This window comes from Hydra viridissima, unplaced genomic scaffold, assembly GCF_058129835.1.
Source record: "Hydra viridissima isolate aposymbiotic clone 2 unplaced genomic scaffold, HvirCarnegie_v1 scaffold_12, whole genome shotgun sequence".
Classification (NCBI taxonomy): Eukaryota; Metazoa; Cnidaria; class Hydrozoa; order Anthoathecata; family Hydridae; genus Hydra; species Hydra viridissima.
The window spans coordinates 3,984,240-4,001,897 of NW_028324311.1; the positions used below are offsets into that span (position 1 = coordinate 3,984,240).

At 30.7% G+C, this 17,658-nt stretch overlaps 1 protein-coding gene and 1 pseudogene across 1 annotated transcript; both read right to left on the reverse strand.

The window, feature by feature from the left end:
• The window catches only part of LOC149880836 (uncharacterized), a 331,517-nt pseudogene that overhangs the window by 190,519 nt on the left and 123,340 nt on the right, over nt 1-17,658 (reverse strand).
• Nucleotides 11,003-14,877, reverse strand: LOC149880853 (galanin receptor 2a-like). The gene is made up of 2 exons (XM_090069500.1): nt 14,751-14,877; nt 11,003-12,690 (listed from the first exon to the last, which is right to left on the reverse strand). The coding sequence occupies exons 1-2, from the start codon at nt 14,760-14,762 to the stop codon at nt 11,701-11,703; spliced, it is 1,002 nt and encodes a 333-aa protein (XP_089925626.1). The 5' UTR covers nt 14,763-14,877; the 3' UTR covers nt 11,003-11,700.

Here is a 17,658-nt window from a genome sequence, read left to right on the forward strand (position 1 = left end):
CAAATAAACAATTTAGAAACTGGATTAAATCATAGAAAAGAAGAACTTTGGATGTAAAATATAGGATGTCAGTTGAGAAGTCTCTTAGGCAGAAATGAATTATTCGTATTGCTCTATTTTGAAGCGAAACAATTTTAGAAAGACAGACGGTTTTAGATTGTCCCCAAACTTGACTTGCGTATTGTAAATGTGAACCAAAAATTGCGTGATATATAGGTAATAATATTTCAAAGTTAACGTAGTGTCGAATTTTTGCTAACATGCCGTTGGAACGGCTTAATTAGAGAGTAAGGTTATTTATATGCGTTTTAAATGAGTTTCTCATCTATCACAACACCAAGATAAGTTATGTTACTAGACAAAGACAGCTTTTGGTCACTTAACCTAAAGTTCAAGTATTTTGGAAGATTCTTGTCAGTTTTTTTAGATAAGTTAGTATGCTGCGTCTTAAATATTACTATTTCTGCTTTTTTAGTATTCAATAAGATTTTATTTGCTCGGAGTCATTGAACAAGACTGGCCATATCCTCGTTAATATATTTATTTAGTTTTTTGAGGGAGTTTGTCGTTAGTTGAAGATTTGTATCATCAGCAAAATGATATGGATTTGAATGTTTGATAGAAAGATTAAGATCATTGATGTAATTAGTACAAAGAAAAGGACCTAAAATGGATCCCTGAGGAATACCAATGCAAACGCTTTTAATGTCTGAGAAGGTGCCATTTAAAGAAACAAACTGTTGACGATTGGAAAGATATGATTTAAACCATTGCAAGGTTATGCCGCGTACACAATAATAGTTAAGCTTTGATAGGAAAATGTCATGGTCTACGGTGTTAAAAGCTTTTTGTAAATCAATGAAAACCCCACAGGCAAAGTAAGTTTTAAAACTGAAATTTTTACGAAAACCAAACTGGTGCTTATATAAGCATTGATTTTGGTTTAGGAAGTCGTATAATTTATTATGCATAACTTTTTCAAAAATTTTGCTTAAATTAGAAAGAAGAGAGATCGGACGTTGGTGCAGTCAACCCGTTTCACTTTTACATAAGATCATATCCGCAATGACGAAAGATATTTTGTTAGATTACTAAAAAGGTACAAAAGCATTAGAAATAAATTACTAGTTTTGATCAAATTTTTCAAACACAAATTTCTATTCTTATCGTATGCTTTTCACACTTATCTTAAAATCTGCTTTTGTTATTGATTTATAATGTTCTTATGATTTCAAATCGAAGATGAATGAATTTGTAACATTTTTGTTTTGAATTTTGGCTTTCAAATCAAAGATTAATAAATTTGTAACACTTTTGTTTTGAAATTTGGATAAAATTATAGTTTTTATTGTTTTAGATAAGGCTCTTTTTTAAAAAGTTAGTTATCTTGTATACCTTTCCTACCAAATGATAGATCAACTTGGTAGGAAAGGTATACAAGATCACCTTTCCTACCAAATTGATCGTCGGCTTTTTTGAACTGCTCTAAAATAATCGAATTAATGGTTTAACAAAGATTATGTGAGAAAAAGCTGATTAATGCATGGTTTAACAAAGATTATTTGAGAAAAAGCTGATTAATGCATGGTTTAACAAAGATTATGTGAGAAAAAACTGATAAAGCAAAATTTGAAAGGTTCTGCTTTAAACAAATAGTTGGAGCGTCTATTGCAATTGGCATAGCTAATCTTTGAACAGCTTTTGTGAAATTAGTGCTTTTCAAAACCACTTTTGCTAACTTAAAGCTTCACGCACATTTTCCGTGTTTATTTCATGCCCTTCATGATCGATATACCAATATCTTATTGCGCTGCATCAAGTGGCTGCGAAACACCTGTTGCATTTGTGAATTACATTTGTAATGGACCATGGCTTGGATTCAGACAGTTCTGATATGGTCCATATCATATGGATATATATGTGCCAACCATGAGCATAGCAAAGGATTCACTTAGCTCTCAGATTAAGATTGCCATTTTAAATTGTTGCATGAGAAGGTGACAGACATAGAGTATTAGATTATAGTGCTGCTTCACTGGTAAGTGCAGTACTTCAGGATATAAGGTTAATGTATAAAAGATACCGTTTGCAAACCAATAGGAAACTATAGGATAAGGGCTTTAAGAAATCATCTCCTTTAATTAGATTTAGTTTTATATCTAATAAAACGAAATCTTCTAACAGGATGAATATCAAACAGATGGAGAACATCTAACAGAAGTAAAACTAAGGTATGAATTCAAATAAATTAAAAAAAACATTCTTCATCAAGAGTGAAAATATAAACACTGCTGAAATGAAAAAGGCTTGTTAAAATCATAACCAGTGATTATGGAAGTTTAAGCCATTTGATGAAAGAGAAAGGAGGTAGACAGTTTAAGTGGATTTGTCTTTTGCATACCAACAAATTAACATTAAAGCTATTGATTGAAAAGTTTGAAGATGTTACTCAAGGACCAAAAGTGGATTAAGGCAAAATTAGACAATTAAAAAGATTTCAGTTATAAAACTTACTTCAATAAAACTAGAAAATTGTTTCGTTAGTAAAAATGATATTTGCCTGGCTACAGTGCTTGGGTACAGAACATATATCAAATGGTTCTGAAAAATTGATGGTAAAAAAAAAAGTTGTCAGTTAAACTCAATCATTCTATTAGGTTTTACTTTACCTTTTTTCATAATAAGTTAACAAAGAAAAATTATATCTGAAAAATTTATTTTAAACTTCTTATTTAACTTTTGGATATTTTAAACTGCTCAATGTCTTCACCTGTTAGAATAATAATCTGGTATTTAGAAGTCAATAGTATTTACAGAGGTGAGTTGTCTTAATACAAATGTTTAAACTATATGTAAGTAATCTCAGACTTATAGGGGAGAACCTTAATAAATGGGACGATTATTGAATGGGACAAACTCAGATTCTTATAGAAGCATCGATGTAAAGATATTCAAATTCCTGTAACAAAGAGTGATAAAAACAAGAACTCAACTGACCTACTCATCCATCCTATTGCTCTATGACCGTAATGACAATGGATGTTATTGTGTTTTCGAATGTAAAAAGTAATTTTTAAACAAGTTTTTTTTTTCTGATTTTGCAGATTTTTGAAATAACGGAAAATAAAATTCCACGCTTAAATAGATAACAGTCTCTAGTACTACAGTGAGTAAAACATTCAAGCTTAATTAATGGTGATTTTGGTGTGACTAATCATTTTTTGACAAAGTGATGCGCATATTGAATGGCACAAAATACTACCTATTGAATGAATTTAACAAAGTATTATTTATAGCTCAGCAGAGGGATGCTGCAGTCCCTTACTTTTATCCCCATGGGTAATGGGTATTATTTACACACTTTTATACTGCAATATTTTACTTGAATAAAAATAACTAAATATAATATTCTAAAATGAGAAAGTTCTGCTGTGATTGAAATTTAATTAGAGTTAAAATGTTTAAAGTTAAAAATATTTTTTGTGTGGTCTTTATGTATGTATCTATATATTTAACTACATTTACAATTAATAAACTAATTTGAAAAATGATTGAATTAAATACGTGTATTCTTTTATGTTTGTCCCATTCAATGAGACATACTTAATGAATGGGACAAATGCCATGCTCCAATAAAACTCTCTTTATTCCAATAGCCAAATACAAATCCAATTTTTTTGTTTTACTATATCATTGAGAAAGAGCCGGCGGTTATCAAACATAATTAAATATATATATTAAACAATATTATCTACGTTTAAAAAGCATTTTGCAAAAACTGTCCCATTCATTGAGGTTTTCCCCTACAAAAATTAAATGATATATTAGATATGTAGATGATATATAGATATTATACTTATAATCAGATGATTCGAAGCTGAAAAAGATGGTTTTACAATAAAACAAAAGGATGAATTTTAACCCTGTAAATCATCAACCTATCTATTCAACGTCTCAATATGTTCATTAGGCGGCAAGCTAAATCAATAAACTGGAGATTTATAAAGATCTGGAAATCTATTTTTAGAAGATTATTGAAAGTTATAAATTTCTAAATTATGTTGAAACTGAGTAGAAATTATGCGCTCATAAATTTAATTTATGAGCCCATGTTTTATATCAAAAATTATGTCATAAGAAAAAGAGAGTTTGTAAACGACACTTTATAGTGAGGAGTTATGAATTGGAGCTGGGTTTGGTGTAGATCAGATGGTGTAGCATCGGGTTATGAAAACATCGGCGGAGACAATCATTATAATAAAGCAAAAAGAGAGGAAACAAAAAGAGACGGAGTAATAACAATGTAAATCACCCCAAGATCATTAGATATTTTAAAAGGCTCTTGTGAAGGTAATCCTCAAGTAAATTTGTCCCATATCGCTAATTCTCAAGTGCTACCTTTTTGAATTATTGTTAAACGTAAATGTGTTTACCTGCGGACTGAAGTTTTAGCCTCCTATAGTTGATAAAATTTTAAAATTTCAACCTGTTGGGTTGAAAAATAAATCTGGCTCTGATATAAGATAATCAATAATAATTCCAACTGACACTCATTTTTTGATTTTTCAGACACATTTTTAAGAAGAGTTACAAGTGCCGAAGATCTACATGTCAGATTGACGTTTTCGGAATTGAATCTAATAATCGGGCTTCGTCTGATAAAATAGAACGGTGGGTTGCTTTTTGTAATAATATTTTTCTCTTTTTCCAAATGTATACCACAATTTTCTGACGGAAAAAAAAAACTTTTTTAATTGTAGATGTGCCACAATGATTAAATACATATTCTGGACATGCACTTTTTTTCAAAACAAACAATCAGCAACCAATTTTGACATTCCGGATTAGGTTGACGCAGCAAATCACTGATAGTATGGTCAAATCTGCTTTGCTAATATGAAAGAACTTGTGAGAACCCACCATGCTAATACCCTTACTTTAAACAAGTTACATTTTGATGTATTGGATTGTGTTAAAGAAATTATGGAAGGCTGTAGAAAATCTCCATACGAAAGGTGCGTTGATGACGTCACATAGTTTCTCTTTATAGCCAATTATAAATATTTAATCGGAAATGTTTACAAAATATGACCTTAAATTATAAGATTCAATCTCCAACTTTTTTCTTTGGAAGAAAACTAATTTTAATATGTAATAATTACTTTTTAAACATATCTTTTTAAATAATTTTTCAATATATAAATTACATGAAATATAAGTTTTTACATCAAAAACTAGTTTTAATTTTTTCAGGTAATCATTATTTATGCAGAAAAAAATTATTAAAAAAAGTTTTGTAAAATAAATTTGTTTAAGCACCTTGCGCTGCAATTCTAAGGCCACAAAAACTATTTAAGGCAGTATTTATGAAGGTATTTTAGGTCATTTTGTGCGTTACCATCATGTCTAAATAAAACGCGGAAAGTTTGGTAAACGTGTTTAACAGAAGAGAAAACTTCTTATACAATTGTTAAGTTTTTGCATAAATATAACAAATATGGGTATAAATGGTTTTTCCAAATAAAAGTACAGGAACAAAGCTTTTAAAAAACGCAAAAATATGATCTATATGAAAATACATTTTTTGTGATAATAATAGAATAATTATTTTGTACGAATCATTTTTTTACACCTAGTCCTATCTACTAGTTACTTTTTATCATATTTAAAGAATTTGTCACCATTTCTTTTGGAAAGACCTGCAATGACCCAGCAGTTAGAAATTATTCCCCTCAATTTCTATACAATTCTTCATTTTCTTCACCAGGATTTATTATACAAACATGTTACCTTAATTGCCCCAACACATAAATGGAATTGCTCCAATACATCCATGGAATAGTTGAATTTCGTTAAATTTAAATAGTGGTTAATAAATATAATTATATTTTTTCTTTATTAGAGAAAGTTTCAAAGTTCATAAAAATTTGCAAAGTGTGAATTTCCATGAAAACTTAATGAACCTTTACTGAATTTTAAAAGAATCTTATTCTGTTGTAAACTTTATGTACTAATGTATCGTTGTGTAATTGTATTGTGATTTTACCACAAAATTTACATATAAAAACTAATAATAAATTTTAATGTTAAACTTGTGACTTTTCTAAAGTGACCGAACATATGAGATGTTATTAAAATTTCGTCACAGTAGATGTTTTAAAAAAGAAAAATCAAAATACTGCTCATAAAAGATTAAATGCTATTTAATAACTTGCAATTTAGTCTAAATTTACCAGATCAACTCTCAAAATTTAGACCTGAAATAACGAGAATAGATTTTTCGGCAGAAAAAGAGAGATAATATTGTTGTAAATACTGTCTTATATGTTGTGCATGTAGTTTTGCAGCTTTGTTGAAAAGAGATACTTTTGTTGCAAAACATAATGGACAAAAGAGAGCAATGCAAAACAGAAAATAAGAGCAGAAAACCCCGTTTATCATTAACAATTCTAAATTTGCTTGTTTGAGACCGGATGTAGACAAGCAATACGCATCAAACTTGATGTTTACATCAACCACATTAAAACCTTTTTTTAGTATTTACATTTTAAAGAAAGAAAATATTTTTTTCATCAAAAGCAGTAGTGTTATTGCTTAATATATTGCTATATATTAATAATATTTACTGCGAAAGAGCATAGTATACTTTAACTACAGTGATAGCTATTTATTCTGTGCTGTGTAAAAAAAAAGGAAAATAAAACAATATCTTAAAATTGCCTTTTTTTTTTACAAAAAAGAAATCGTAACTAATAATAAAAATTTAACAATTTAGAATACAAAACCGAACTATCTTTTTTTGAAAGGTGCAAATGTTTCAATAATTTTTTCTATATTTTACTCTCTGTGGGTATGGCTCATAGATAGGGCCGTGTTTTTCGTACTTTTTTACCGTGTTTTTTACCGAAAAACACGGTAAAAAAGTGCGAAAAACACGGCCTACTTTAATAAAAATCGCAAAAAACACGGTAAAAACATGGAAAAAACACGACATCAAAATACTACATTTTTAGTCAAATAACTTCAATAAGCAAAAACTGTGTTTTAACTAAGATTTTATGACCGTTTGTTCAACTTTGTTGCTGAAGTCTCTAAATTAAAATTATTCACTTAGCTCTTAGCTTACTGAATTAAAAACATTACACGACAAATGAACACAGTGGGGGAGTATCCCTTGGAGATTTATCATGTCAGTGCATTTCTTACAGAAAATGCCAGTTACATGTCTTCGTCATGTAACTGGCATTTTCTGTAAGAAATGCACTGACTTTATTGAAGTTAACGTTGAACTTGTTCAGGGTCTTAATAATTGCCTGACTAACTGTCGTTGCATTAAAGTTTTCTAAGTAGACCAGGTTAACTGTTACCGCCTTCATCTGCGTTTCATCAGAACTTGTTACTGGTAGTATAAACAGTATATGTAGAACGAAACAACCTTGGGAATCGCTGGCCTTATCAGTGGCTACAACAACTTGAGATGCTGCTTCAACACGGGCTTTCAATTCATCATGAGTAGCATCAAAAACTTTCGGTAGATAATCGCGCTGTAGGTGACTTGCACATGGTAGTGCCCCAAGGTTCTTCACATTCGTCTGTAAATATTTCTTTAGCTTAGGATGATCAAGTTAGTTTACCGGTATGTTAGCTGCAGTAAATGCCTCCACTAATTCAAACTGAGCAAGATTTCGTGCATTACGTGACTCAGATACCGCCTTAAATGCACCTGTTATTGTAGCTTGCTTCTTCGCACGAGTTTCATTTGTTTCATCAAGACTTTTACACTTTTGAGTGTTCATAGGTGTTAGCTTGTGTCTATCAATCGTACCTTTTCTCGTATTCTTAATCACCATTTTAAGGTAAATAATTTCAAAAAAAAGCCCGAAGTTGAAGACAATTTTATTAAAAGCTACTGTGAGGAATAGATCAGAACTGAATAGACACCCAATAAACCAAAATCTTAATTGAAATTGGCCAATGATGCATGAAAAAAGATTTTAAACGGTCGCAATGTGAATCATTAATACTTAGTTAATATCATTTTTTGCAACCATGTTTGTTGCATTTTTTGCAACCATGTTTGTTGAAAGCTGATCTTTTGAAGCAATTTTAGCAAGATGTTCACGAAAAGTACTTGTTGTGCAGTTATGAGATTTTCCTCTGCTAATTATCAAAAAAAGAAGAAGAGCACCTTTTTTTTTGCTTGAGATGATGGTTTTGGGTTCTCAAAAGATGTCTTAGCTGATAGATATTTGCTTTTTCCATTAACCCGTGCTGCTTCACATATAACACATTCACAGTGAGCAAAAGACCGAGTTTGTTTAGAAATATTGGTTGTTAAAAAATTGTAAAATTCTGGTAAATTCTATTGATTTCCATCGATAGCTTTTAGTGATGTCTTACAACCCTCACAAATTCCAGAGCGAGTGCAAAGGTTTTCAAAACCGACCCCTTTTTTTGACTACTTGTGTAATTTTTTGCTTCAAAAAGTCAGTCAAAACTCCTGATACTTTTTTAAAACAGAGAATACAAATTAATTTTTTACTTTCCTCATAATTTCGTTTAGGAGACATTTTGATGACCCATCAAGATTACCCAGTTTTATTAACCAGATTAAATTGATTTGACCAGTACTTTAGTGTTTGCCAGGGCTTGGGCGGTTTTTTTATAACTCATTTTTTTTATTAAAATGTGTATAATTTATTGCTGTAAAATGGCTCCTTTATATAAATCTAAATCCATTCATATTGATTTAGTTGTTTGTTGTCAAATTTGAATGAAAAGTTATAATATTTCCAGCAGAAAATATTGTAAAAAGGTGGTTAAATGATGGAAAAATTAAAGAAAATTTACCAGATTTTCAACTCGCCTTTTTTTAGCATCTCCTAATTCCTAATTGTGAAGTTATATTTTTGAAGTCAGGGAGGTATACCCTATCACCACACCAAATGATTTTCTCGGGTCTGTCAGATTAGGTCAAGTCCAAAAGTTAGGAATAGTGCCCTTCCTGCAATATGGAAACATATTAGACTGAATCGATATTACCTTAGCACTTCACTAGCTCTTATTGATCATTCCTCCATATTGTACCCCAAACCATGGCTAAAAAGCCACCATGTTTCACTGTTCGAAAAGTCACTGTGTTTCACTGCAATCTTTTGATGTCAATTTCCTGACTGCAAAGTCTGTATACCCATACCCTTCTACTGCCAGAGAATAATGCAAATCGTGACTTATCAGAGTGTATGACGGAGCACAATACTTTCCGCACATGACACTGGTAGGCCGAAGAAACGACTTTTTACTTGCAGCTCTGCCATAATGGCTTATGAAGACCTGGCAGCTGTTCTGGGGATCACACCAGCTTGTTCTAATGTATTTGAGGCATCGCAACATGGATTGTCTGCAACTTCTTTTAACAAGACTCAAGGTCCTGTTAGAAAGTCAAGGACCACTTGGGCTGGATGATAAGCATTCCTTCCACTCTCTGGTAAATTGTACAATCAGTTAATTAACAATGAAAAGTGAAATTGAGAGCTTTTCTGATATTTTGTTTTTGGCTTAGGCATTTTCATGTTGACCAACAGAACGGCCTCGTTAAAATAGAGATGAATTCAAATGCTCTTTATGGACTTTACATGCTTATTCAATAAGATATATAATTTCAAATCTTGGTAAATGTATCATTTTCATTAAGATTTATTCACATCAAAAATATAATAAGCGTTCAATACTCATATATCATGGTGTCTACTCACTTCTGTCATGCCGATGTATATCTATATATATACATTAAACTGCAAAGGTTTTTGGAGGTTTTTCATCAAAAAGATTTGCCTTTTCACTGAAAATGAATAAAATTTTTAACAATTGTTCCACTACAATACTACATTTACTCAAAAAAGAAAAGATAAGTTGTAACGGAAGGAAGAAATTCAGTTTTTATTAAAAGCATACTCTGGGAAAAGTTTATATACAAATGGAATAATTCAAAAGAGAAATATCATTTCTAATTCCTGTACATATTTTAATCGCATTAGAATTTTGTTTGATAGTTTCTAGATTTTGATATTGCTTGACAGCAACGAGGCATTGAATCAACTAAGATGATAAGACTATCTATGGAATATTTGCCCAAAAATCCGAAAACACCTTTAATAAGTCATTTTCATTGGTTTTTCGCCCTTCAATTGACGATCGAGATAATCTTAAGTTGTTCTATTGGATTTAAATCTGGGTTTTGAGAAGGCCAGTCTAAAAGAAAAACTTTTTTTCGAATGGAAAAAATTTTTTTGATGAAATTTGCACGGTTTTTTGGATTGATGATTTACTGGAAAATCTCAACCATGAGGCATTCTGTTTTTTCGATGTGACAGCTACATTCTTCATTATATCTAAGTATACATTATGTCGTCGATGCGATGAAAAGGACCAATAGAATCACGGCGGAAAAATGCCCAATCCATTGGATTGCCACCACCATACTTAAATGTTGGCATTTGATATTTAGGAGCAAATCTTTCACCTTTTGGACATTTCACGTACTTGATACTATCGCTACCGAATATGCAAAACTTTGATTTGTCACTGAATAAGATTTGTGCCCTTTTTTTTGAAATCCAACGCAAATGGCCTTTTGTAAATTTCATTCGGGCCGAGCGATTATTTAAAAATATTAATGGTTTCTGGGCAGGACGAGGACCAAACAAACTATGCTGACGCAGGTGATGTTTTGTAGAACCTACGTTGCACTTAACACCATAATTCTTGCTCAAAATGCTTTTTAAATAGATAGCACTTTAGCAAGGATTTTGTTTTGACTGTTTTACCAAACTCTGTCTCGATGTTCTGTACTTATCTTCGGTCTGACTGAACGATGCTTATTTTTAAGTGCTTTCCAGTCTATATCTCTTTTACTAGTACGCTAATTGTTAATTTAGCCGCTTTACAAAGCTTAGAAAATTGCTTAAAATGAATCTTCTTCTCTACAACAAGTATTATTAACTTTTTCTTTTCTCCTATCGAATACTTAGATTTATTCATTATTTTTTAAATTTCAATTTAAGATAAATATTATCTCCAGTACATTAATTTTAATATTCATATGCATTTCGTAATAAAATTTTCATTTTTACTACGGGGCATGTAACTGTTTATAAAGATTTGCTCGAGTATGTTTTCAATAAAAGCTGAATTTCTTCCTTCCGTTACAAGTAATCAATTTTTTGAATAAATTATGCCATGAAATCACATTGGAAGAACAATTGTTAAAAACGTTAAGTTATGACGAAAAAACTTTAAAAACTTAGCTGTATACAAACTTTATATATATTATGGTAAATTATACTAAGTTATTTTAAATTATACTTTGAAGTCACTTTAGAGGAACATTTGTTAAAAGTTTTGTTCAATTTTAGCGAAAAGGAAAAAAGCTATGACAAAATACTTTAAAAATTTAGCTGTATAGTTGTATACTTATATACACATTTATTCGAAACTAAGAGCTCGAGTTCCAGTTTGAATTATTTTATCTTAAAATGTTACGAATTAAGCACGTGATTTAAAAAAACAATCAAATCCTACAGTATCAATACAGCGAATATTTTACATTTTTAAACATTTACATTTAAAAACGTAAAATGTGAAAAAAAATCTTTGTTTTAACACAAAGAAATATAGGAATTAAAACCATCCTCTGATTTCTCAAAATGCCATCCCAGGCAATCTTCTATAACCATTTGAAGCAACCAATCTGCGTTTGCAAAAAACTGTTAAAAAATGTCTTCTAAACTCCTTACTTTGAAAGCAGTATACAATAGGGTTTATAAAAGAGTTTGAAAGACGCATCAAAACGAATATTTGTGACAACCATTGATTCCAATTGAGAATAGGCCATTTGGCACTCAAAGGAGAGATCAAATAAAGCAAACGGTTCGGCAAAACACAAACACAAAGTGCAACTGCAATTATTTTTATGGTTTTTATTGTGTTTACTTTACGTTCTTTTATGACGTCAGTTTTATGGTTTCTATCGGAATATATCTGCAGGTTTGAGTTAAAGAAATCATCTATTTTTTTAAGTGTCCGAGATATTTGGTAGAAACAACAAACAACAACTATAAATGGTACAAACGAGTCAAATAGAAATGCAATGATATGAAGAAAAATTGGATATTTAAGATCATATTTACAAAAATTTCCAAATTTCATAGGATCTGGTTCTGGTTTATATTGTGTAAAACTTGCCTTTAAAAACTGAACCAAAAAAGCTAGGAAATATATTAAAATCATTATCGCTAGATTGCGTTTAAATGACTTCGGTTCCAGCAGCGAAGAGTTTGGATATAAAATTGCTTTTCTTCTCTCTAGTGCAATGTAAACGAGTAAAAAAACTGAAGCATCTAGAAGCCAAAACTGTATGGTGTAACCAGTCAAAAATTTGCACATCCAATCACCATTTCTTCCAGTAGAATGACTTCGAAAGGAGTTTGTTGACAAAATGTAGGAGGGTATTCCAAAAACAGAAACTAAGAAATCGGCGAGTGCTAACGAAAATATGGCAACATTAAACGATGATTTGCGATCAATATTTTTGGACAACAGTATAACTATCATTACAATACCATTCCCAACCCCTCCAAGAACTGCAATCAATGAATACCAAGTTAATTCCCAGATTCTTATCTCAAATATCTAAACATTTAATAAATACAGAGAATGAAATAAAATGAATTTAAAATAATCACAAAAAGTATTAACAGTAACTTAAAACGAAATAAAATAACGAAAGTTCGAGATCAACTTTTTATCATGCAAAATAAAGATATTAACTTTGAAATGTTTAAGTGCTTCGCTTTTTTGGGTTGTGCACGAACACATTTTTAAAACTGCATTCAAAAAATAATTATTGAATATGTTGCATGATAGATGGTCGAAGGAGTTAGTCAGGCATGGTTGGTCTGGCCCCATTTTACCCATTTTGTTTCTTTTTGACACATTTCGTCTCACACCAATCTGACCACTTTTCAAGTGGCCTGAATTCTCATAAAGCTCCTTTCGCAGGGCATGGTATTACTAAACGTTAGTGCAGTTATAATTAGAAGGATATTTACAAGTGCTAAGACAAAGTAATTAGCAAAATCTTTGTACCTAAACAAACACAGTGCAAAAGTAAAATAAAAAATGATAAACACGAATAAAATCTGCTTATCAAAACAAGACATGGATTCTAGCAGTTCTGATTCGGATTAATATGTGCCAATCACGAGTAAACCAAAGTATTCACTTCGTTCTCAGATAAGATTGGCACTTTAAAAAATTTCATGTAATGGTGACAAACATAGAGCATCAGATTGCAGTGCTGTATCACTGATAAATGCAGTACTTCAGGATATAAGCTCAGTACATAAAGGATTTAATTGGAAAGGCAATTGGAAAAGTGCCGAAGTAAAAACCGTTTCTTTTTTTTTAAAACAGGATAGCTTTTACCAGATTGATGTTTTGAACAACTATGAAAACTTTCTAAGTAATAGTAAAGAGAAATAAAAACTTGAACAACATTTTTTTCCTTTTTACAAGATATATTATTAAAAAAACACGTTTTTATTTTTATGTTATGTTTTATTCTACATTTATAGTTCTAAATTGAGAGAGCATTACACATCCAAATCAGAATAATAAAAAGAATAACAAAAAATGTAAGTAAGGGAGCTTGTTTTTTATCGCCGGTTATACAAGTTTTTAGATGATCTGTGAATTTTAGAACTATATTATAAAAAAAAAACATTTGTTTACCCGTTAAGAAATTGTTAAATAAGACATGTACCAGAAAAAATCAGCGCGTGTACCGATGTGGTGTTTACGGAAACCGCGCATCATTTTAAATAGCTCATTGTTTTAAAATGTCATTGTATTAATGTTATTCAAAATGTAGACAACTCTGTTATTGAAGCAATTAGTTTCAATTGAAATGTCGTCAAATCAAGATAAGAAGCGAGAAAAACTTTTGCATTTTCTCGTTGAAAATCCTGGTGTATCAAACAAAACAATTTTTAAAGAGCTGCAGATTGCTTTGAGAACAGTGCAGAGCGTTGTGAAGCAATTTAAGGACACACACGGGTAACCCTATATTTTGGCCCGATTTAGCATCATGTCACTACTCTGGGACAAATTTAAACTGGCTTAAGGAACATAAAGTAGATTTCGTTGAAAAACACTGCAATCCACCAAATTGTCCCGAACTACCTCCTATCGAAAGATATTGGGCTCTTGTCAAAAGAAAGCTAAAGTTCAATGTAAAAGAAGCCAAACACATGAAAGACTTCAAAAAGAAATGGATTAGAGCTACCAAAAAAATCCAGCTGAAGACTGTGCAAAAGCTGATGTCAAGTGTAAAACGCAAAGTGCGTGCGTTCTCACATACAAAACTTCACAAACTTTCTTAAGTGAAAATTAATAATAATTTAAGATATGTACTTTCAAAATATATATAACATTCAATATCGAAATAAAATAGTTAAATAAATATCCTTTATAATGTCCACACAGATTTTTTCTGGTACATGTCTTAACTTATCTGTTGCTTTTTTTTAATCCACCAGAATTAATAAACGGTAATTTACAAGTTTCGTATTTGAACAAGTTTAGCACGCATTTTATGTTTTATCATTTTAAAACTATAAAATAAAACCTATGCCAAAGACGAACATGATATATATTCAACACATATTTAAGAGTAAAGAAAAAACACTTACCGTGCTGTTCATTGTATAAACGTAGAATTATTTTGGTTTGGTGTTAAAAAGCCCTTTGGATTTTTTAAGATTTCCGCTGTTAAATATTTGAACATAAATCGTATTAATTAGCGTTAATGTTTTTTTACTATATAAGGGTTTGCACTAATCTATGCATAATCTTAATATCTGAAATTCTCAATGTACTCAAAAAACGTTGCTCAAACGAACCTAAAAATAATAGATAATAAAAGTTTAGGTAACAAAACATGCTTTCTATGAACTACATATCAAAATGACTAAACAGTGATAATTCTTCTTGACTGCTTAATGAGTTATTAATTAAGCAGGCCTCCTTGCTCATTATTGGTCAATACCTTTTTTTAATTTACTTATTACTGATTATTGAAAACAATTTAAAAAGCAATTAAAAATAGATCCAATTAAAGTAGTTATAAGCCTTTAGCTTTGCAATGTAACACTTTTGACTAATTTCATTTCATCTTTGAGTTGGATGTTCTACCGAGTTTTCTCTTGGTTATACTAAAGGACCTTAACTGATATGATATGGGTAGTTACTATTTTTCTGTCCATCGATAAAAAAATATTTCAATAAGGTTAAACCGGTCTTCTGTAAACTTTACAAATCGAATTTGTTTTACAGCACTTACATCGCCTTAATCTATCGCCTTAATAATCTTATCATCGCGTTAATCATCGCCTTAATAATTAACGATTACGGTTTTTAAAGTGCTGTTTATGATTCCATTTTTCGTTTTTTATTTCTTTTCTTATCATCTCATCGCATTCACTAACACCCCGTAACAACTCGTTGAACAATTCGGTTAAACAAGCATTACTTACCCCAGTTTTAACTCTCAACTAACTATAAATCTAGTTGACATTTTTGTGGCTCAACCTCTGAGGCCTCCCGGGACTTGATGAATAACTTGCAGTGTTGGTAGCCTCTCACGCATCTCTCTGATGCACTAACCTTTTTTGTAATCTCCTGTTAGACATTTAATTCGTATATAGAAAACCAACAATTTGCCACTTTAACTTGTATGATGCACTTTTTTAAACCCATTTTTAGAGTTTAATTGACTACTTTATTTACCAAGATTTACTAACTCGAATTACAATCGGAAAATCTGTTTTTTTGTTTCTATGATCATAGTAACAAAACATGTTTATAATGTTATCACTAATTAAAGAATGATAACATAAATTAAACACGTCAATAATAGGTAAACTTTGCTTTTTTAAAAACAAAATTATTTTGATTCCTGTACCAGCACATTTTCAGTTTTTCATATAACAAGCATTCGTTTCCATTCAAATAACAAAACTTTCCATAACGTTGTGAGAATGTACTCCGAGATGGAGAGTTTAAGACATTTTATCTTATTGTAATTGAGAATTCATTGTATAGAAGTAAGAGATAGAACAGGCTGTGGAACTTCTTCAAATTAGCGACGAAGATAAAAGAAAAGTGAATTGAATTAAAAATAAAGTTAATGTTAGACTTTTATAAAGATTGTGTTTATCCATGGCTATAAAAATTCTTAATTTATAAAACTTTTCACCATTTTCATGTAGCGAAATGCAAATAAATTGTTTTCTAGCTGGAAACGCTACATTAAACGATTTGAGTTACTTTGCAGTTCACTGATAATTACAGATGACAAGCAAAAACTTTCGTTACTTCTCAATTTAATTGGGGAAGACACTTACGAAATTTATGAAAACATTATACCACAAGATACGCTTATCACATACCAGCAAGCTGTTATATATGAAGGAGAAAATTTGTAAAAAGAGAGTTTTTAGTTAGGAGAGAAAATTATCGTTATTTATTGATTTGTTGATTACGAGAAAAAACTACATAAAAACATTTCAAAACTACGGAAACCCTAACAAAACTCTACAAGAGTTGTTAATTATTGCAAAAACATTCGAACTGATGGACAGTCAAATAGAAGAACTCGAGAAAGAAACGATAAAACAAAGCGAAGTAAATACAGTAAAGAAAACAAGTTTTCCTCCAACCACATGAGATAGAAAAGAGATCGCAGAAAAGAATTTGTTTCCGATGCGGGAACGAATTTCCACACACTAATATATGTCTAGCTTTGGGGAAAACATGATATTCCTGCGGGAAAATCGGGCATTTTGCAGCAGTCTGTAAAAGTAAAAAACAAATCGAACAAAATACAGCAATACAGCGAGGGAAAACCAAAGAAATGAAGAAGTTTATACGAAACCACTAAATATAATTTATAAAGATGTCAACGAATCCGAAAACACCCATTCAGAGCTAAACCAAGGAAATTTGTACTCAGTGAACAAAAAGAAAATTATTAATGACGCAGTCGAAAGCTTCGAGGTTACAATTAACATAGAAAATATACCAATAACCGTTCTAATAGATACCGGAACTTTTGTAAATATCCTAAACTTTGAAACATTTGAAAAGATAAACAGTTTTCTTAGAAGACCACTTCGCCTACATAAATCTAAAACTCAGATTATTACTTACGGAGATAACAATCCAAAGCTAAAAATAGAATGACAGATCAACGTAGTCATAGAAAGTCAAACGAAATTCTTTCAGCCCACATTCCACGTGATCAAAAGCCGCCACAAAAACCTATTATCTGGAAACGACGCTAAATTATTAGGTTTAATACAATTAAATAAAGCTCTCGCGCATACTGACGTCAATGAGAAACTTTTAAACAAAAACCAAGAGATCAAAAGATAGGACCAAATAATTGTGGCGACAGAAATCATTAAATTTGCCATTCCATGCAGAAAATTAACAAACTCAACGGTGCTCTCCTTCTAAACGCTCCAAAACGATTACAACCACTTATAAACTAATACAAAGATTATGTTTTTAGCGGAAAAATAGAAAAACTTTCTAACT